This window comes from Medicago truncatula, chromosome 6, assembly GCF_003473485.1.
Source record: "Medicago truncatula cultivar Jemalong A17 chromosome 6, MtrunA17r5.0-ANR, whole genome shotgun sequence".
In the NCBI taxonomy this organism is placed as follows: domain Eukaryota; kingdom Viridiplantae; phylum Streptophyta; class Magnoliopsida; order Fabales; family Fabaceae; genus Medicago; species Medicago truncatula.
This window is the reverse complement of record NC_053047.1, coordinates 200,075-223,754: the sequence shown is the minus strand read 5'-3', so window position 1 is coordinate 223,754 and position 23,680 is coordinate 200,075. Positions and strand designations below refer to the sequence as shown.

Genomic DNA, 23,680 nt, shown 5'->3' with positions numbered 1-23,680 from the left:
TGATGGATAATCAATTGGGTCTTATTATATTCATTAATAATCTAAATTATTGTTAACTCAAGTTAATTACTTTAAAATTTAGTTTTAAAAGTTAGTTATTTGTGCAATACAATTATAACAAAATTATAATAATCGTAGTGTAGACATAATTATATCAATAATGCGAAATGAGTAGTTTTTATCGCTTAATTGCTTAAAATTTACAAAATTCAATCCCATATAAAGTTGATTTTCGGTTTGATACTAACTTTATTAGTGGGACTGTGCCAAGACCAACTATTGGTGCTGATAGGTCATTTCTCCTCGAACAAAGTTTTTCCACTTCAAACCATGCTAAGAAACACCATGAAATAACAACTTGGTTTGGTGTTGAAGGGGTAGATTTTCATGCTATCTCAGATCATTTTGTGCAATTTATTGAATATGCAGGTGGTTTGAAATCGCGTCAATCCTTATTTCATTTGATTTGGTTTCAATGTGTCTCGGTTTTATGGAAAGAACGAAATAATAGGTTATTTCAGAATCGTCAAAGTTCTATACCACTATTGTTAGATAAAGTAAAATCAAATACCTTGTGGTGGTTGAAAGCCAGCAACATAGTCTTTATTTTTGGTACACATAGTTGGTGGTCGAGTCCACTTCTATGTATGGGCATTGACTATCTTTGATGTAATTTTGATAGGGTAGTAATCTTTTTGTGATTGTTTTGGCACGTCTTGTGCTTCAACAATTACAGTGTTCATAGTAATATATTCCATTTTTGTTTCTTCAAAAAAAAAAAGCTTAACCCCAACGGCAGTTAACCGCCGTTGAATTTTAACCGATGGTAGCTAACTACCGATGTAATTTGAAGTTAAATTTGTCATTTCATAATGTTTCTTAGCATTGTATGAAGTGGGAAAAACAATTTTCTTTCTCTTCGCCTAACAAATGAGCGGACCACAACATAAACCTACTTAAGTCTGCTGAATCAGGATCGCATAAGCTAATCAGGACCGTCCAAGCCGGATCCAAGACTAAGTTGTGGTAATGCGCTCAAAGATGTCCACTAAGGACAATTGTTTGTCCAGGTAAGGATTTGAGGAGTAGAAATCATGACCACTTCACATGTACACACTTTTTTACCATAATTTTTTTCTCTCTCATTTGATTTACTTATCGTCATGGTATTGCACTAGTTGTTGTGTGATCTTTGGCTACAACTTCTTAACTGTTGACCCAATCAACCGTTGACTTGACTCAGTATTAATCACGAACTTACAAGTTAAACTATGGAGTCAGTTAATCAAGAAATGAAATACTCATTCATGTTTATTGAACTCGTTCTTTTTTCAACATATATTGATCTCATTCATTTTTATTAGCATTTAATACTAACTACAGTGAAAACAAGCATGAAAAACATAATTGTTATTTATTTGTACGCTACAAAATGCAAATGATGCAGCAACAACATTGTCGAGGATCAAGACTTAGATTTAATTAAACTTACTAATTCTTGACTCAACGACTATCTAGTTGCTACACCAATTACAGAGAATGGAAATTGAAATGAAACATGATTATGATTGATGGCTAACAAGTTGGGAAGGGAACCCCACAAGAGCTAGCAACCCTTCTAGCACCAGGAGAGTAAATATACTGCTTGAGGCTTGGATTTTTGAGGTAACCACAAAGGCATGGTCTCTGCTCTCTTAACTTCTGACAACAAGCACTTGTTGGTGGAGAAGAAGTTGTGATTGACCCTAAACAAGGACTCAACTCCACAGGGCTGCATGTCAATCTTAGATCACCACAATGATGCCAGTGGTCAACATCGAATCAAAATAACATAACATAAAAAACCTTGAATGATCACAACTTTCTTAAAGAGAAGAGTTGAAGAATCCACTAGAACGCTTATCCACCCAAAAGAAGATATCCAAAACCATCAACATTGTTACCTTCAGTTTAGAAACTTCATAATAATAACTTGTCATGGTGATGTCCTGCATATATTCATTTTATCATATATATAAGTTACCCCAAAAAGGAGTCAAAACAAAATGCGTCAAATAGATCCAGATTTCAGTAAAAGCTAGTTGCATATGAAAAAAAAAAAAAAGTAAATGAAGAGCTTTTGAAAAATTAGATAAGCACATAGTTAATGTAACAACATTTCCATTTTTCTTTTGTTAATAAGTACTAACTGAAATGTTTATTCCAAACTAAGCATAAATTAAGCAAGATAAAGATATATCACAATAACATGAGAGACCTTTCAATGCAAGATAACATACTCACTTACGAATTCAGCTTTTGACGATCCACTCGGGAGGTGGCCAGAACAAGTTGGAAAATTCAGGAGAATTAGACACAGATGAAAGTCGACCTTGATCCAAGTGCAAAACACGTGTATTTTGTCCAACGTACATATCTGATGTGAAGAGATAATCCATAAAGATAATACAATTTCATTTGGAAACACACAAATTTGAAGCAGATGTAGAAAATGAGCATATAAAGTTCAAAAACAAAACCTTGTCCCCTAAACTAGTCAACTTCTTCTCATTAAGCTTAAACACATGAATCCTTACAGGATCATGATCAGGGAACCCAGTACGTATACACTCATAAACATCTACTAACAACAAATCACCCTCGCTCTCCACTAAGAATTTCATGCCTCCACCATCAACCAATGGTTCAGCCAGCCACTAATTGGACACTCGAGTCATCGTTATTGTTGAAAGGATGAGGTTGGAATGGGTACTTGAAGGGTAAGGTAAGATGTGATGATGATTTGGGACAGAGGAAGATCGCCAAGTCGAACAGAACAGATTGATCGAAAGCGAATGAGATCGATTTTTTGATATCAGATTGAGAAGCTCTGTTGGACCGCCATGATCGATCACTCCTAGACAAAATCAAAATGATAAAGTCAGTCAAGTGCATGCACGCAAAAATCAGTACAATTCTAAGTTAATTACAAATGCATATGAACAAAGACACCTAAATCGAACAAAATCAGCAAAATCGAAACCAAACAGAACAGAACACAACAAAACAAAATCAGCAAAGGTTGTTTGAGTTAGTTGCAAATGTATGAACAAACACACTTAAATGAAACAAAATCAGCAAATGCAGTTACAGAGAAATTGAAGTAATAAACAAAAAATAATAAAGAAAGAAAGATAGTGTCAACTTACGACTTAATTGCTGCTCTGCGTGTGTGACGAAATGGAAGACTAGGGCAAAACAATAGGGGGCTCAATTTGTCTTACAAAAGAAAGGCTTGCAATCATTCTATTTCTAACACATACACATATGGAATATTATAATTAATTATTTAATTTATAATATATATTTTATTAGTTACTTATAAGATTATAAGAATTTGATGGATACACACAAATATTTGACTCATACGTATCCTAAAAAATGAAGGGTAAAAAAGTGAAACTGTACTGTGAAGATTTAATAGAGATCTATACAATTTAATTTAAGATATGAATTAATATAATTGTTTTTAGATTAACTAATTAAAAATTATGTTTTCGATGGATGAAGATAACTAGAGACAACATATTCAATCAATCAACATTAAACAAACTTTGTTTTTAGTTCTTTTATTGATGTGTTTGTTGATATTCTAACAGATGAATTCCTAAAAAAAAAAAAAAAACATATGAATGAAAATAAAATATGATTTATACGAAAACTTCATATATTTTTATTTTATCACATGTGTTATATTTTGTAAATTGTGACTTTTATGATTATATATATATATATATAATAATGTAACGTAATCAATATTTTTTTTTAAGTATTTTACATACATATAAGTTTTTTGGTTAAATATGTTTTTAATCCTTACATTTTGCGCCTATTTGAAGAATAGTCCCTACATTTCATTAAATATTTTTTAAAATCTTCACATTTTATCTCCATTATCAAATTAATCCCTACTGTTAATTCTCTAACGAAATGATGTGGCGGTTAGTGGGTCCCAATTATTTTAGGGTTAAATATATTTTTTGTCCCTACATTTTGCGTAACTTTGAAGAATAGTCCTTACATTTTGGGACTCACTAACTGTTACATCAGCATTTCGTCAGCAGAGACTAATTTTGAAAATGTGAGGATTTTAAAATCATTTAATGAAATGTACGGACTATTCTTCAAAGGGGCGCAAAATGTAAGGACTAAAAACATATTTAACCCCAAATTTTTTAGTATTAAAATTACGTTCACGTATCTTAGCCATATTGTATCCTAAATTTATAAATTTTGTGTATCTACTATTTATATCGTATTGCACCTACACTGCGTATCCAGACTTCATAGAATACAATATAAGTTGGGACAACTGCTCTTTTTTTTTTTTCTTCATGACATCCAAGGACTAGAGAATATCATATGGTTAAGTCGAAATCAAAGTTGTTCATTTTATCTTGTTTTTGAACACTATTAAACTTCACACTGCTTGGAAATCAATGTTAGAGATAGATTATAGTCTATCCACATTTGTAAATTTTAATTAAATTTGAAACTCGGGGAAGGGTTTTGAGATGTGCATATCTTATCCGGCTCTTTGTAGTTGCAGTAAATTATTCAAACCATTGTCGCTTCCGCTCTTTGTCAAACAATTCAAACTCTCATTGTTGTTCTATTCTTCATGCTTCAAGTTCTCACGGTGTGACATACTTGAGGATGGAACATAATATATCTCATTTATGAGAGATATTTATACAAGTGATAGATTATTGAGATCTATTTTGATAAGCAGACTCCACTAATATGTTTTGCTAATCTTTCATTCAATCCAATGTGTTTATCTCTCTCATAAATATATTGCAGATAGATGGAACATATCTTAACTTGGTTGAGACGTGAGACTAAATATCTTCTTAATCTAAAAATTAAGAAAATTAAGAAAAAAATATCCACGAGATAATTAACATTAAAAGATTTTTATGGTTTTAAAACAAAAACAAAAAAAGTGTCTGACCAAAGTGATGAGTCATTTATTATCCCTTTTTATATGTTATTTAGTTTAGTTTTAATTAGATTTAAGTTTATTTTATATTAGTATTATTTTCTTTTTGAGATAGTTTACTACAAATTGCATTTTATTATATTTCAAGAACGAATATTGGATGGATTGAGTCTTGGATCAAAAGAAAGGGATTTGGAGCTGATTCGGTATGAAAATACGAAGATTTGGAGACAAAATATGTTTCCCCCAAAGTCAGAAGCTAAGCACGGCCCGTGCTAGCATTGGCACGACCGTGCCACCCTCCATAATCGCTTTTGCTGCTTTTGTTTAGATTTTAAGCTACTCTATTTTAGCCCGCAGTTTCTTGTGGAACATTATAGTAATGTAATTGCTTAGATTTTAAGTCGAATGTATGCTATAAATAGAGTAGCTAGCCATCACAAATATTCATCTTTTGTTCTCTGAAATAATGAGTGACAATTGTTTCTTTGAATAAAAGTTCACCTTTACTTTCTTGTTATTTACTTTTATGTTTTCTCTCTTCTTCTCTATGTCTACAATGAACGTTAGTGAGTAGACTTCTCTTTGTCTTGGGATTGTTGGATAAGTCTAAATGATATAATCCTAATCAAATGAAGCTCTAAGCCTTAATCTTATGTAACCCTAATTTCTTATCTAAGTTCACCGCTTTAACATGGATCAACCATTATCAAACTGTGGAAACAAAAGTGAGGGGTTTGATAATTGTTTATCCATCATCTCAAATATCAATTCATAAAACGAAAGTGGAGCTTTGATATTTGAACAAGTGAATTTAGACAAGGATTTCAAAGGCAGGGAAATAGTCTTTGAAATCTTTGAGACATATAGTTTCGATCTTCAAGGCAACTAATAATGATCAAGTCAGCGAAATAGGTTTGGTTGTTAGAGGAACCAAAATCTAATAGTAATCAAGTCAGCGAAATAAGCTTGGTTGCTAGAGGAACAAAAGAGAAACTGTCTTGAGAAATTAGGTCTAACATAAAGTTATAAGCTTATAGTTTGGTTTGTGAAGGACTTGTCATTTAGATGAACCAAACCTTTCTTTTATTATTTTCTTTTAATTAAAAACTCAAACCTTTCTACATTATAAATCTTCAGTCTAATCATTATCTAAAGTTAATTGAATTCATAACTCTCTGTCGGAACGATACTCTACTTTTATTACTACTTCGATAAAACCGTGCACTTGCCGTTTTATCCCATCAAAAAGCAAGATGTAGTCAAGGATTTCCAATAAAGTTAGAAGAATCTCGTATGCATGAGTTGTACAGACAAGGACCATACATAAATATACTTTGTAATGCGAATTTATCCATATATAGTATGAAAGATTAGAACATAATGCAATGTATTAGCAGAATATATAGAGCTTTACTTGCAATATACTAGCAGAATAATCATTTTCTCCAAGTTGATACAACCCACCATCCTCTCAAATATGTGATACTAACTAATTTATTCGCTTGTTGAATTGAAGGTACTTATTCTGGAATCTTGCTATTCCATGTTTTTGGTCCCTATACCTTTCATATCTCACCTCTCATGATTATAAAAGGGAACAAGCCACCACACTAAGCATGCAAAATAAGCAAATAATTACTCTTCTTTTTGCTAATTATATTAACTAGTGATGTCTTATTCCTCATCCAGTACTGCGTGGAATGTTGAAGACAATAAAGCTTTTGAAAGAGCTTTAGCAGTTTATGACAAAGACACACCTGAACGTTGGTACAATATTGCTAAGGTTGTTGGTGGAAAAACACCTGAACAAGTCAAGAGCCATTATCAACTCCTTCTCCAAGACATTCACCTTATTGAATCTGGCCAAGTTCCCTTTCCTTCCTACACCAACCCTAAACATCCCACTTAATTCATTCACATATCCATATATATTAAAAATATAATTTGTTTCATGTTCATGCTAGCTTTTTCTAACAATACTATACAAACAAACAAATACATGTCTTAGAAAATATTGTTGTCTTGTTTTATGATCATCACCAAAAAAGAGGGTGATAGCTTCAAGTTACCGCGTGCTCATAAAGCATGTATTGTATTTCAATAGTTTAGTATATCTAAATAAAGGATTTGAATATCCTACAACTGTTGCTCGGTGCAACAACAGAAGAAATCGTTAGAATTAGAAAGTAAAGTATTTTCTTTTTATACCTAACGGTTCTTTCAATTGTTCCACCGTGCAACAATCGTGGGAAATCTATATATGTCCCTAAATAACTATTTGAGGCACGTGAGGCTACGACATGTTAATATCATGGTTATATGTAGTTATGCACTCACAATGCATTTTTTATGTACTTATTTTTCTAAATAAAAAGGGTGTTGAATCAACAAATCACATTTGCCTAAAAAATAGAGTTGGGTCAAATACTGATAAAAAATCCAATGAGAGATCAAAACTTATTAGCAGAAGGCTAGGCATAATGTTATTAATTTTTTTCCTCAAAATCAAGGTATCGGTACGCAACTCTGGACATGTATTTAAGGGGTTAAGTTTTTTCAATATTTTGCGTGTAATTACAAGGCCAAAATGCTTCATATTAGTTCTGAGTTTCCTCTGGTGTTTTTCCCTTGCCACGAAGTATGTCACTGAAATGTCCCAGCATAATGCGCCTAAATCTAGTGTCCTCTGCCGGTGGTGATTGTGACGCACTACCCTTGGGGGACACAATTCTTTCTGATGGTGATTCTGTAATGTCTTTCTTCCCACGCAAGCCACCGTCACCAAAGAAGTTGCTCATTGACCCTGCAATCCCAACCTTGTAACCTGTCCCTGATCTTTCCTTCATGATAATGTCAAGAGCTTCTTTATGTGCTGGATCCAGGGCATCCAAGTCCTTTAAAAGATTTTGTATAGCAGGCAGGAGGTAGTCTCTAACACTGTTTGCAGAAAGATCTGTATGATAAATAATACCATAATATTAAGGTTGATTTGTGAATCGATTATCAAAGAGCAATTGCTATGGATTGTACATGTAACACTAACATCTACTAAATAGTAATATATTAAACGCCATTATTTATTATAAGCTCGATCTCTCCTAAGTATGCATAAGAATAACAGATAATGATGTATCAGAACATTTACAAGTAACAATAACAATGTAAAACTTTTTTGCATTGATGGTACATACAATGACCAAAGTTAGGTTTTCATATAAACTCAGGCAAAGCCATGTGATATTACTAATACTATTGCTACGCCTTGGCATGAATACCAGAAAATACCTTGAAAGTTATATAAAAAAGAAAGATTAATAAATGTCTTGGAGCAAACCTGTAGCATCCAGAGCACGGATTGCCTCACAAAAAGCATTAGCTCTTTCTTGTCGAGGCTTCAAATCAGCTGAAGTAGTAATTGGCACGGCTGTAAGTTGAGTAATCTTGGACAATAGATGTGCATCAAGGTTAAGAAACAAACAACGGAAATTAAGAAACATTGAAAGCCAATAGGAAATGAGACAGATTGTTGAGAGTCAGGAAATCAAAAACACATTTCGTAACATTATTTCCCACAAAGAAAGTTAAGGATATAATCTCTAAGTTGTTCTGTTGTATGAGGTACTGCAACCACCAACGCATGAATGACAGCAATCATAGCTTCATGGGATCCATCTTCAAGAAAAGCACCCATTTGAACACGTATCTTGTCAATTATCTGCAAGAGATCATATTTATGATCATGATCATCTAAACCTGATGATATATATAAGCTAGCAACAGATACCATTTCATTTCTGAAGTGTTGAGCGACGGCACCAAAAGCATCAATGCTAGCGCACTTCACATCAAGGTTTTGTTCAGATCCAAGAGTAACTAAGGCAGGCAAAGCATTAGTTGAGGCAACCTTTACATCAATATATGGCACCTAATAATGAAGTCATCTAAGTTAGTGTTGGCATTAATATGAGATTTACTTAGAAACTATGAAATTAGTAAGCTTACAAGAGCTTTCAGAAGTTTAGCAGCAGTTACTTTCATGCTCACGTTAGAGCTAACAACCATTTCCCACAGTATATCAAATATCATACCATGGTTTTCTTCATATATGCTGCATTATAAATCAAGCTCAAGACCTAAATTGGCAAAAAGACTGCTAGCAATTTTGAAAATATATAAACATGTTATTGGTGGGTATACAAACCAGATGAAACGGATAGCGTTAACAATTTCAGGTGTGTGCTTGGTTGATGGATTTTCCTTGGAATTGTCTTCTAGTAGCAGCTTTCTCGAGTAATCTATTAATTCTTTGCGTTTTCGAGGCCCTCCCAAAACACCAGCTAACAGAAGTGGTAGGACACATGATGCAGATAGCCTTTCAGCAATAGAAGATCTTGGTCTCAAACCTACAAGAAAACTGTCAAATATAAAGCAAATATGTAATATTTTACAGAAAAATTGAGGAAACATAACCTTTAATTCTCAAATGAATGGCCTTAGGAAAAAATGACAAATCGGCATCATCCCCAACTGCTGTTAAAAATACAGGGAGCATTATGCATTTAACATAGGTATCCCCAAACCTTTCAGAAACTGATAACAGAAACTGCAATTACGCAACTTTGATCAGAAATCATTCAGTTTCTTATGCTACTCAACATACAGCACGCAATAAAAAACCAGAAAATATAGACGACTAACCTTTGAAATTCGGCTTCGCAAATTGTCTTCTTTCCATGGTAACAAGCAAGCCAGTTGTATCAATTTAGGAAAGCACTCAACATGCATCCATTCAAATTCATTCCATTCAACATTTTCCCTGCCAAATGTAGAGCCAATCAAGATCAATATATTTGACATTGTGATCACACATAGTTTATGGTTCGGCATATTCATCTCTGCAATGCGTATACATTAGAAAATGAGAAAATCATACAAATCTTGTGAGTTTTGGACACAAGTCATGACACTCCACCTATTCTCCCATTCACTTCACCCTCTTTACCCAATACTCCAACCAGTAACTCATGGTTAGAAACGAAGAATTTGCAACATTCAAGAGCCAGGGATAAGTTTAATCACTTCCTTCGTAAGTCCTATAGTTTGAGCCAAATTGAACAGTTTGAACCAAGCTTACCTTGCATACAATTCAAGCAATGTGGTAGATAATACAAAATTTGTAGTTCCGAAGTTGGACAAGAAGGGGCATGTTTCAATTGCTCTTTGGTGCACCAAAGAAAGCAACTCAACTAGCATTCTCAATAAAACATCTATATTCCAGCGCTCTCTTTCCCCCAACACATGTAGATGTGACTCTAAACGCCCTTCAACTACAGAAAGAGTTGGACAACGCTGCAATTTCCAGGAAAAAAAAAGTCTACTCAGAAATAAGTTCCAACAATGAAGTTCTGGATCGCAAAGGAAAATTGAAGATATAAAGGAAAAACGATACCTGAGCAGAGCTGACAATATGAGAGAGTGAAACAACTAAAACATGGTCTAATTTGTTTCCCCACTTTATAACTGCCGGAACCAATTCCTTGAGAGTAGTTTCCACCACTACTCCTGAGGGATCACATATCAATTGGAACATTAGCTCCTCCACCTAACAAAAATAAAACAATAAATTGGAGCAACTCTTTATATTTATTCCTTCAGAGCTTACATTTGCAGGCAATTCTCTCAAGTCAGAAATCTTCTCCATGATTGCCTCGAAGCAGATATAGTGAGGCTGACCTTGAAATATTTATCCATGTTTGGGAAAAGTGGAAGCAGCTTAGCCAAATTATGAACTGCATCTTCTCGAACAATAGTGGCAGAATCTTCTACTAGTTGTTGCACAATTGATAAAATAAGAGAATCGCGAATCTCAGGGCGTACAAATTCTGCAAGCTCTCCACATGATTGAGCAACAAGCAGTCTACGTTCCTCGTACATGTGATTTATCTGAAATCCATAACACCGAAAAACTGAAAACAAGGTTCCTAAGTCATAATGGCTAGGAGCATGCAAAAAATATGGTTGGAATATACTTGTTCCCAACACTGAGGAAGCAATTCAGTTTCTGTTCTCATCTCTCCAACATTCTTCGCAAGGCTGACACATGCCTGAAAAGATCATAGTTGTATTGAAAACCAGATTATTTAATCAACTTACATAAAGCCAATATAACTTACATCCATAATTATCCATCTTTGTTGCTCATCAGGACGCTTTATTAAGTTAAATAATGTGTGGGTCAAAGAATCTCGAGTCCTACTATCAGGGTGGTACTCAATTGCACACATCATTAGAGGAAGGAGCTCCTGCAACCAAACAATAGTGATGTAACATATATTATACGCGATTTATGTGTAAATAACCTCGCATTGTACGTCATTTATGTGTATATAAAATTAGAGAGTAACAAACCTCGCGATGGTTGATGAGAACATAAGGAACAATTTTAGGCAAAGCATCTGCCAATATCTGAATGGTTCCTAATCCCTGTAAAAGTACTAACATATATAAGAACAGAAAAATAAATGTACATGAAGGGAGGGGGTGAGATTTATTATCTGTGTAAATACACAAGAACTAGTTTATTTTTTAACACTAGAATAAGCCCTTACCAAAACTAGTTATGATCATTCAGTTTCAGTGAATTTAGAAAGAGTTTAATTATGTATCCACTATCAATGTGACATGAAACTAAAAGAATTTGACATTCTACTTTCTATGAATATTACAAAATATGATTGGATGATAAGCTAAAAGAAGTTAGATTCTTGTTAATTGGTGTCTAAAAAGCGCTAAAAAAGGAAATGATAAGCTAAAAGAAGTTAGAGTCTTGCTAAGGATTTGACAAATTTAACAAAGGTAAAGCTAGGCAAAACGAAACCAAAAAATAAATTTAACAAGTATGAGGATTCAATCAAAGTAGAATGGACTTGCCATCTTCTCAAATATTGCTTCCTTGTTATCACCATCTTGCTTGCCACCATTTTGTTCAGAGACATTTTCAATATTTTCAAAAGTAGTGTTTGTATGTACAGGGTTAAATAAATCTAGTAGTGAGTTTGTGTGTTTATCAGCAAACTCATCAAGAGTTTGAAGAGCAGGAGAATGTGCTTCTTCATCATGTACAACATCTAATGCCTCGTCAACGGAATGAGAGGTTGCACCTTTGTCCTCATGCATCTCAATAAATTTGTCTTCCGTCTGCAAAAGTTCATTTTCAGAAATGCTAAAATTTCTATGTTGTGCAGCTCCTCTATTCTTTTCCTTCAACCGTTCAACTTCCATTTGTAATTTATTAATTTCTTCCTTGTACTTATCTAAAGACTCGGGCAGAACATTATCAACATCACCAACAACCAGACTATTTCCAGAACCAAACCCTTCATTGTGCTTTTTCAGATTCCTGATCTGAACTCTACAGTCATGGAGTTCCTTTCTTTGATTCTCCAAAGACTTCTTTAACACTTGAACCTAAAAGTTATTATTAGTATAAGATTCATAATAGAAAATGATTACTGTTTGAGATAGCTACTACCGTGTTCTCTTTCTGCTTAAGATCTTCTTGAAGTGCACCCAAGGATTTAGTTAATGCTCTTATTTGACCGTCTGTGAAATCTTTGTCCTTCGACAAGCTCTCCTTTTCTTCATTCAGGCTCTGAGTTTCCTTCAGCAATGCTTCAATTTCTCGAACTTGGGCAATTTTTTCCTGCATATCCATTCATATGTGATTCAACATAAACGGTGGATTTGGAAGCAGTATTGCAGGACTAATATAGCCAATGCAAGAACATATAGTTGATTCTCGCAACTATCCGGTGAACTTACATGCAGATTGGGCAGGCCTTTACACTGATATACTCCGTTATTGAATCAATCATTTTGGTATACATTTTGTCTTTCAGCTTATATTACTAAGGAATTTTTCGTTTACTAAAGATATTAAATTCGTGCACAAGATACTTCAATATATACAAACCAAATACTAAATAAAAACATAGGTATGAATAATACACATCAAATACATACAACCAGTTGGAACATTTATTTAATTGAATGGACTAATTTGGCTACTCCAGAAATTAAGTAATGACCTCAGAAGCCTGTGAAGTTGATGAAAGATAGTGATAATAATAATGACGCAAGGCATCTGGTACTAATGCATTTGTATTATGCCGAATGTCCAAGTTCTGGTCTGTAACCTACAATAACAGTTAATGAAAATTAAACATTAAGATCATAAAATGTGAAAAAGAAAAACACTTGAGTTGATTCATGAATGATATTGATACTTCTTCATAAAATGTCATTGCAGTGAGTCGATAACCAGCTATAAGCAAATATTCCTTAACAGCACAATTGAGGTCTCGACGCTCATTTTCCTTCACTGGACCCAAAGCAGCGACTGGACTATGGTTATTCCCTTTTTGTTGTTGAGTTTGTAACTCACCACCACCATTGTTCACCGAAACATCTCCACTTGACTTCGTAGTTGCATCATCAATAGTACTATATTCTGTTTTGGTTTGCAATTCGGCTTTCAGTTTTGTAATGTCTTCTTGTGCCAAACGCAGTTCGTAATCTGTCATCACTAACTTATCTTCAGCTTCTTCTTTGTTTTGTTGCAGTGTTTGAGGATCCGCCACTGCAACAAGCAAATGCAATTTCAAGTGGTTGATTGAGGATATGTTTGGAACCACGTCCAACTGGAAGCTACAATATGTAGCTTCGTATGGACGTGCATGGATATCTACTCCACCGCAATTCCAAACACTCTAGTTAAGTTATTTTTGTTGTAATACATTCATCTAAAAGTGAATTGAGCGTTAAACTCAAAGCTAAAACCAATTGTAGAAGTCAAAAGATACAAATTTTAGCTTCAAGTTAGAATTATTTTGCAACCAAAATCAGTTCTATTTAAGAACATCCAAGCATGTTAAAACCAATTTGACACTTCTACTGTTCTACAATCAACTTTGACTCCTCGAAAAATGAAACCAAACATAGACTGGTGGTTCTAAATAGCTCTTGTGAAGTTTGATATTGCATTACACTTATAGTCTCTCTAACACTGACACTTCTGATTGAAGACGTGTCGGGTGTCCAACATGACACTGACACATGTGATTACATTAAATTATATCCTTTTTCAAATAATTATCAATGTCGAGGTGTCTGTTGTGTCCAGTGTCTATGTCTGTGTTTAATAATTGTAGAGACTCTAAAAGTTATGCTAAAGGCTAATTACATATTTAGTGCCACGGTGTAGCTTTTGGAAAATTACAATGTCATACCATCTTTAATATTAAAAACTAATTTATTATTTCTTAAATTTGCAAACTAACAACACAAACACATGCATGTGGACCAACGCCATGATTTAACTAATATGCAAACTAACTTTTACATCTCTAATACACAAACATGTCGACACAATAATTATTTAAGAAAATGACATAATTGAATGCAGGTGTCGTGTTGGTTACTAACACATATTGATCACCGAACACATCTTCTATATCATAAGTGTAGGTGCTACAGAGATTATACATTACAATTTATTTGAAGGATCAAAATAACGATTCAATAAAGTAAATTAAAGAAGGAAGAGAGAGGAAGGATATATACATGAGAGGGAATTGAAACGAGAGATTTGATTAGAAGGAAATCTAGAAGGATCAGAAAAGTATTGTTGAAGACGAATGGCTTGATTGGTTCGTCCATCATCAAGAAGTTCATGAAGAAGTTCAAAAGCAGTTAGAATATAATTCTCTTCTAATAGAAAATTAACAACACAATTGCATAATGATGATTTCTGATGAGAAAATTCCATTTCTGAGTTCAATGAATGTAAGTAATCTCAATCAATCTCAATGCATTTCCATTTCTAACACTCCTCATTCTGCGCGCGCTTTTTGTGCTTTCCATTTATAGACTAATCAAACCCAAACCATAATAACCATTTTTTTAAGGACCTAATAACGATTTTTGTTTATGACATATTCATTATTTTTGTTATTGATCAATGCACTTGTCATTTTATTTTTAATTTTAATCAAATAATCTAGCTACTAGACTTATACATCATAAGTATAGAGAAGTAGAGTCCCATATTCAAACTTCCAACTTTCCCTACATTTTGTTTTACATTCCTGCAATTTCCTAGAATAGATGGTTTAAATATATTTTTGTCTTAATTTTTTTAAAATAAACAAATTTCGTTCCTCATTTTAAAATCTGTTTTTTCCCCAATTTTAATCCTTCATCTTACTTTTTTTTTACATTTTTCTTGGTATGGTATATTACGTGACAATGTTTCATCTTATTTTTTGTACCATATAAATTACTCCCTCCGTCCCAAATTGTATGACGTTTTAGGCATTTCACACATATTAAGAAATGTAATTAATATTGTGTGGGAAAGAGATATTATGAGTTGTTTTACAAAATTATCCTTAATAATTGATATGAGAAAGATGAATGAAAGAATTGAAAAAAGAAAGAATAATAAATAGTTAAGGATATAATAGGAAAAGTAACATTAATGTTTCGTATTAGAAAGAAAGTGATTCTAACGCTACTCAAACCACAAATATCTCAAGTGGAAGTTACTGATGGGATTGCCGACATATTAATTATTTCTAATGTCGTTCTAGATAGCACTAACATTATTATTTACATAAACAACTAGTCAACAGCAACAACAATTCCCATTCCCAGCCATAAGTCAGTCCCTCGTGTCATCAAGGACAAATTCACAATCTTCTCTTCAACCTTCTAAATAAATTATTTACTATATAGACTTTTGAATTCACTAGTAAGAAAATAATTAAGCATGAGTTATCCTCACAACCATAGGCACAATCCTCCACCACCAGGACCTCCGATCATGGGAAGAGGTCCACCACTTGGTCCAGGTCCACCACCACCACCTATGCCCCACTCTCACCACCCTCCACCTCCTCATGATCCTTTTGCTCCCCCACCACCTGTTTTCCACCATCCACCCCCTCCTCCAAATCCTTACGCTCCACCACCAGTTGTCCACCACCATCATACACCACTTCATGCTCATCCTGCTCCACCGCCACCACAGCCTGGTCATCCCGGTCCTCCACCGCCACGTCCTCCGTATTATTAAGTAATTTTCTTCCTATTTACTATATATTAATTATGATTATCTACTACCATAAGTTGATCCTTCCATATATGTATTAATCATTATACTACATGTACTTATAATAACTATGGATCTACTAGCATAAGTTTTTGCTTATTAATTACTTGCTTATGTATGCATATTTTCAACTATCCTTTGTAGATTCAATATTTGTATGAACTATTCTTAAGTACCGTAAAATTTGCATTACTAATAATTGTATGGATAATTATTTATGATTTTGCCCAGTTGGATAAACAGCTTATAGAATAAATGTTTCACATGATAAGCTCTTATGTATAAGTTCATGTAGGTTTAAACAAACCAGAAACTTAAGTAAGTAAGTTTGACAAGGTTAATTAAAGTAAGAAACATAGTGTAAAGATGAAATTTTCAACCGAGTGAATATAAAAATTTTAGTAAATTGGGTGTATTGATTGATGGATAAAAAATAGTTTGGACAGTTTCTATCTATACAAAAACTAAGGATTCCTTAAAAAAAATATAAAATAAAAAATAAATAAAAAAGTAAGGATGACTCGTATTTGACAGATTATATATTCGCAAAAGTAGTTAGACGATTTAATTTGTACCTATAATTTTGCCAAATACTTCATTGACTCAAGAATATATATATATATATATATATATATATATATATATATATATATATATATATATATATAGCTATGAATGTTAATATTTTTTATGAATGTTGCAACCATTCACGATTGGTCAAAAACAATATTGGTTACTAGATCCATTTTATTTGAATATCGGTTACTACACGTGTTCAAATCTATATCTATCTTTGTCAACAAAAAAAAAAAAATCTATATCTATCCAATAACATAAAAATATGTGTGTTAAAAGAAGAAGAAAAATTAATGTGTACCATATCATTTGTTTGAGGGTCCACTTGGGTCTAGCTTTTCTCTTCGACCATTTACAATGGTATGTTTAATGGTAGTTGAATGGTGTGTTGGATGAGAGGGAGGATGAACCAATTCAACACAATTGAATGCAGACCGGATTGCCATGTGGCGCGCTGCCATTCGCTGAAAACTGACGCGTGAGCGTGCAGAGCGCGGAGAGAGAAAATGATTTTTGGATAGATAAGGACACGTGGCACGTTTTAATTGGTTGTCCCGATTCTTATCATTTTCATAATTTAACCTCAATTATTTCGTTGTAAATTAATTTTTTTAAAAAAATTATACCAAAATTCATGATTTTTTTTCTCTATAAATAGAGACTTGGTTCATTTGATTTGGACACAGAAAAAAAAAACCAAGTTATTCACTATCTTCTTCTTATTATTATCTTTCTATTAGCAAATTAAGTGAAGTTTTAATCTTATTTTTAGTGAAATGGATCCCAATAATAACCATTTCAACAACCAAAATTATTCTAATTTAAGTTAAGAAAATATAAATAAATTATTTAAATAAATTTTGTTTTTACAAAAAAAAAAATTAAGTGTATCTTTATTTTAATTTAATTATAATCGATAATTTTAATTTTATGTAATTATAAAAACAAAAATATAAAATTAAATAAAGAATAAGAAATAAAAGGTGGTGGGGTAGGGTGTTGAATGAAAAAATCATTGGAGATGTAAAAATTGAATGGGTGTTGAATTAAGAGAGAGAAAATGACGTGGAGTGTTGGGAATTGAAAAAGTGGATGTTGAATGGTATTATTGTGTTGAACCATTGTACATGGTCTTAGTAGACATCCGCACATACAATGAGATATTTATCCTCAAAATGTTAAATCAATTTTACTTTAGCATTTAAAAAAATGTCTTTTTATACATGTGCATAAATACTATACATATGATTTTGTGGACTAACTCTTATTATGTACTTGAAAAGAAAAAAAAAAAAATACTCCATCCTTCCTTATATTAAGCTCCTTTGTTTTTTTCTTCTTCACATTTCTTAAGAAAAGTTATCAGTATAATTAATGTGTTTGTTTTGTGTGTCAATATTATTAAATTGTCATTTGTTTGTATGTGTATTAAATTTAATTTTTTCAATTTTAAGACAAGTTAGTAGTATTAATTAGAGGTATATTTAAGAAAAATAAATAATAAAGGCATCTAGTAATTTAAAAAGAAGTTTACATTTAAGGACAAAAATAAAGTCAAATGAGTTTTGCTATGAAACATTACAAATATGGGTTTTGCTATGAAACACCCATAAAAAAATAGAAGGTGTGTTTTAGCATTGAACACCTTTTGATTTAGAGAAAAAACTCCAACTTTCCTTCTTGAGAACAAGTCAAACTAAAGGGCAAGTCTGTCATTCACAATTTAATTTTAATAGTTTATTTTTTTATATTTCAGCTTTTGTGCCCCTTCTCTCGTCCAAAAACAATAAAAAGCTCTTCTCGCCCAACTAAAATTTAACCAGAAATTAATCTTCCAAAAATAAAAGTAATAATCTCAATTTCACAATCAACCAAAATATTGTGCGAAGAAATTGCTCCTTTAGGTTTATTCCCAACGACAACTGAATGGATGGATTTCTTATACTTTTAATTTGAACGAGGAAATGAGGGGAATGAATTACAATTTATTAATTAAAAAACAAGATATTGTTTCCATTTGAATGGAATGGATGAAATAGTGAATTGAGGAGAAAATAGAAATTTGTTGCAGCGCAGTTGCGAACTGCCAAGAGAGAAGAAGTAAAAAAATTAGGAGAAAAAAAGAAGAAGGTCTGAACAAGGTGATGCTCCTAATGAATGACAAAGTAGGTTAGAGAAGAAGAGCTTGATTAACGCATTAATGAAAAAAATAATCAAATTACAAACTTACCCTTTAGCTTGACTTTGTTTTTTCAAAAAGAAAAGTTGGAGTTTTTTGTCCAAATCAAAAGGTGTTCAATGCTAAACCACACATTCTATTTTCTTGATGGATATTTCATAGCAAAACCATTTATATTATTACCCCATTGAAATAATAACATAGATTAAATCTTCAAAACTCGAAAAACTCGAAAGTAAAATAAGATTGATTTTACTTATATAAGTTTTAAAAAAAAAAATACATAATAGCTTAAAACAAAATTGACATCAAAGTAGTTTATGAATGAATTAAAAAGAATAGAGAATATACTTCAAGGTAAGATGCACTAAATTACACGGGAGGTTCTTTAAATTATTTAATTGTAACATATTGATCCTTTAAATTTTTATGTATCACTTACGTCATTTAAGTTATTTAATTGTAATAATTTAGTCTTTAAAGTATATTTCGAAACACTTAGGTCTTTAAGTTATTTAATTGTAACTTTTAAGCCCTGAATAACTTACATTTTTAAGATATGAAATACCTCAAATTGTTACGGTTAAGTAACTTAAAGGACCTAATTGATACTGAAAAAACTTAAATATCAATTTGTTACAATTAATTAATTTAAATGACCTAATTAAGTGGTACAAACCAAACTTAAAACCGGTTTGTTACAATTAAACCATGGCTGAATTTTGTTACTCTTATTACATCAAATACATTGAACACATAATCGCATAATTTTTCCTTCAAGAAAAGAATTGCATAACTTTGGATCCCAACTCCATTTCCGTATAGAAAAATTAGCAAATTAAAAAAAAAAAATATATATATATATAGGAATGAGAATAGTATCCATATGTTTTAGAAAAAATTAATAAATATTTTTTTTTGCATGACAAGCTATTCCTGAAGACTTTACTGTTGGACAAAGTAGATGTCACCGGCGTTGGAATGTCATATTTAAAACCAAACGTTGTCAAGTCCCTCTATGCCTTTTCCATTTGGCGGTGCAAAAGACTCGGAAATGAGTGTATGTATGAAGAATCTATTTGAGGGTGATGATATTATGCTTGATATAACGCCCCAAATTTTATCAAGCACATTACTTAAAAATGTTTTTTATTTTTTTAAAATAAGAACATATATTTGTTTACTCTAATTCTTAATGGAATAAATATAAACTCTATAGTATATTTTAAAAATATTTAAATTACAATTACAACTAAATAAAAAGTAGTTTTCTTCTTCATTTTAAAACCTAATTTGCCCCGTAAACGTTTCATCACACATCAAGCTTCATATTTCATCTATGGTACCTACAAAATTATATTAATGTAATGGTCAATTTCCGGTTCCACATGAGATCACCTAAACTCATAAAAATGCCATCAAATAATAATAAAAGTACTCATCAACTAAAAAGGATTAGAAATGACCAAAAGAATAAAGTACACAACACTATTTTGTAAAACTTAATGCATGAAGTGGATGATATGCAAGACTCAAGTGATCCGGATATCGTCGTGTTAACGCACACATCCACAACTAGTGGAAGAATGAACCACTCAATGGTTCTTGCAAGGCCCACCACCCAGTGACATTAGCCCAATAAAAATTAGACCACTAAATGGTCTCCGCAAGGCCTATCACTTAGCGATAATAGCCCAAATACTTCATGCTATGTTACGCAACTCAATGTCATCAACAAAACCAAAAATAAAATCATGAAATGCAACCCACCAAGCTCTAATATTTTATGAACCACAAGCTATTTTTAGAATCATATATAGTTATCAACGTGCCAAATCTAATGATCAAATTCTCACAACAATCAACACAATATTCAATCACCATAAGAAGTCATACATATAAATTACATAAAGTCATTAAATAGAATAATACATAGAAAACTAACTCTTTTTAATGGACAAGAATTCTACTATCATTTTACAACACTTATCCGCCTAGTATGATGGTGTGCGGAAAAAGCTCTTACCTTGTACGCTTTCCTCCCAATCAAAGAACTATAAGGTTCTCTAAATTCGCAGGTTCAATGCATGCATGATTTATCTCGCTCTAGACTTTGTTTTGAAGATTACACCGTTGAAAACGAATAACCATATATTGGGAACATGATGAATATTGTGAGGGGATAGACTGTAGGAATTGATTGATAAACTTGAAAAATATTTGTATACAACATATGAATCAATGGAACGTTGGAGATGTATGCTCAAAGACTGGGAAATAATAAGAGAGCATTGTGATATGGGATGATTTGCGTGAGGTCATATAGATGGGAGACTTTGTGATGTTAAGAAACTAAGGAGGGAAAATCATGATCATCTATTAGAAGAACTAAATTTGAGTGGACGAGGATTAAAAGTAATAATGGAATGTTTGAGATTTGGAAAATGAAGGTTTGTCTACGTGAAAGATAAAATGCTAAAGAAGAGTGGCTCGTGTAGTCAATTAGTGAGAAGACAACTGATTGTGAGAGACTTGGAAGTTGGAATATGTAGCCAACGTGTGCTTGTTTTTAGGAACTAAATAATCGTTTCATTGATCCCACAATTATTCACGGCAATGGAGTGGCATGTAGAGGGAAAGAAATATACTTTTGGAGTGGTATAGTGCATAGTGAATACCAATAATTTGGCAACTAAAATATCTAATTAATATTATTATACCCAAAGTAAAAGGAACATGAATTTGTTATCTATAATTTCTCTTCACTAAACTAAAAGATTAGGAGACAAAATGCAAGGGAATTGACTGGAGTTAGGCAACCAAAAGGACGTCTACTGTATAGATTCCTTAAAAAAATGTGGACTATATATATCACAGTGTCTAAATCAAAAACTAATTAAAATAACTAATTTAATATTTAATATAATACAAAATTAACTTTAAAATAAATCACAAATAAAAATGCAGCAATAAAGGTTTAGAATAAAAACCATTTAAAAAAATAATTATCTTATCTTTTTCAAACCAAATTGATTTATAAAGATGAAATGGTTTGAATAATAGATGTCAATTCCTAAATAATTAACTAAAGTAGTACATGTCAAGGTTTTTTCTTAAAAGAAAAAATTACACATAAAATAAATTGTCGAACAACTAAATGACAAATTGAGAAAACTATTCAAAAGAAAAGAACATATATAAAATATTGAGATGTTACGAGGTGAGAGAATTTGATGTTTCTTATCTTTCTAAACTCTCAGACAATATATTATTTATGAATCTAATGAAGATTGTCTATTGAACAGAATAAAAAAAATAAGTGTAGGCGACTCTATCCATGCTTCTTTAGCAGGTAGTGGTTTGTGTGGTTGGGAGTGGATGCAGCCAATGATTTAGACAATTTAGCTATAGTAGACGGTGAAGGTTAGGATACACAAGGCATTCTTTTTGTGTATCATACAAAAAGTTATTTTGACCCTTAATATTAGGTGGATAGGTTTTACTTGTAATTCTAAATTGACCCCCCTTTAGTGGTTTAAATCAAAGAACCTCCCCAAGACAACCTAATATACTACTTTGGCCTAATTAATTTCTGCAATATTTTTATTAATCGTCCAAAAATCACTTATGTTCTTCATCAATCTTTCACCAAACAAAGGGAGATCTTAAATGCTAGAATCAAGGAGAACATGTCACTAGCACCAACTTGAGCTTCTTCTATCTCTGTTATAACTCTCATGCGGTTTGGGGTTCTCACTCTCACTATGCTCTTTTCCATCAACTTCGTCATCTCTATTGTTTGAATCGGTTGTCTTCTCTCTCGTTCGTTCGTTTTAGATCTATAACTTGTGGTCTACAATTTCTCTTGTCCCTGATGAAATATCCAATTTCAGAACAGTTCACTACTGATTTCTTTTAATCCTTAAAGAGCATATGATTTTTGATATTGAGCAAAACCCTTATAGATGCATGTTTCTTTTGTTCTTCTTGAGCAAAATTGAAGAACATAAATGATATTGCGCAAATGTTTCTTTTAATCCTTAAATGCTTCTTCTTTCTCGTGTGGGAGTGAGATCTTAAATGCTTGAAGAAAAAAAACTGATAAGATTTATTTTCTTTTGTTTTTCTTGTAATACTTTTTGAGCAAAAGCCTTTCAAGATACATGTTTCTTTCATTTTTTTTTAAAAGGTATCAATGATTTGTCAAAAATAAATAAAAATAGAAGTAACAATGATCTTTGTACCCAAAAAAAATAAATAGAAGTAACAATCATCTTTAAAAAAAGATAAATATCATTTTATTTTAAAAAATTACAACATTAATTAACAGGTTTTTCGAAATAAAAATTAATTGTTCATTTAATTACTTAATTGGTTTTTATACGGTTTTTTTTATCAAATAACTGTAATAATAATGAAGCAAATTTTGTTTTTTGAGGAGAATGATAGTTAGGTAAACGTTATTTATCAATAGGATTAAAAATGATTAAGCAATTCATCGCAATTTTTATTTAATTTTCAAAATTCTAAAAATAAAATTACATATAATTTGGGGTGATCTTGCAAATACACATATTGATATATCAATGGTCAAAAATTTACTTTTGTACGGTACACAAAAACATTTACTTGTGTGTCACTATAGTAGACCTTCCTTGAATTGACATGCAACGGTGATTAGCTTGGAGCTGACCCTTGTGGAAGGTTGGATTACGAAGATTATTATTGAGAATGACCGGTTGGTGCCATTATTTTATGTTGTTTAGGATTC

General features: G+C 32.1%; 2 protein-coding genes across 4 annotated transcripts; both read right to left on the bottom strand.

Annotated features, from left to right (window-relative positions):
* Positions 1–1,670: 1,670 nt before the first annotated feature.
* On the bottom strand, positions 1,671–3,313 carry LOC25495099 (uncharacterized). Of its 3 annotated transcripts, XM_024785683.2 has the most exons (4): positions 3,189–3,313; positions 2,520–2,896; positions 2,288–2,416; positions 1,671–1,988 (listed from the first exon to the last, which is right to left on the bottom strand). In XM_024785683.2, the coding sequence occupies exons 2-4, from the start codon at positions 2,661–2,663 to the stop codon at positions 1,866–1,868; spliced, it is 396 nt and encodes a 131-aa protein (XP_024641451.1). In that variant the 5' UTR covers positions 2,664–2,896; positions 3,189–3,313; the 3' UTR covers positions 1,671–1,865. The 3 variants fall into 3 exon arrangements, 2 of the variants coding, with proteins under 2 accessions (XP_024641451.1, XP_039682610.1); XR_003012948.2 differs by having other exon boundaries at positions 2,284–2,896; XM_039826676.1 differs by lacking the exon at positions 3,189–3,313 and having other exon boundaries at positions 2,520–3,126.
* A 4,196-nt stretch (positions 3,314–7,509) lies between these two features.
* On the bottom strand, positions 7,510–14,810 carry LOC25495097 (RAB11-binding protein RELCH homolog). The gene is made up of 19 exons (XM_024785972.2): positions 14,606–14,810; positions 13,270–13,622; positions 13,072–13,179; positions 12,516–12,686; positions 11,915–12,451; positions 11,393–11,467; positions 11,158–11,286; positions 11,014–11,088; positions 10,718–10,927; positions 10,434–10,586; positions 10,119–10,333; positions 9,683–9,800; positions 9,455–9,587; positions 9,186–9,387; positions 8,987–9,092; positions 8,769–8,909; positions 8,576–8,699; positions 8,319–8,438; positions 7,510–7,937 (listed from the first exon to the last, which is right to left on the bottom strand). The coding sequence occupies exons 1-19, from the start codon at positions 14,808–14,810 to the stop codon at positions 7,582–7,584; spliced, it is 3,531 nt and encodes a 1,176-aa protein (XP_024641740.1). The 3' UTR covers positions 7,510–7,581.
* Between the last annotated feature and the right edge of the window lie 8,870 nt (positions 14,811–23,680).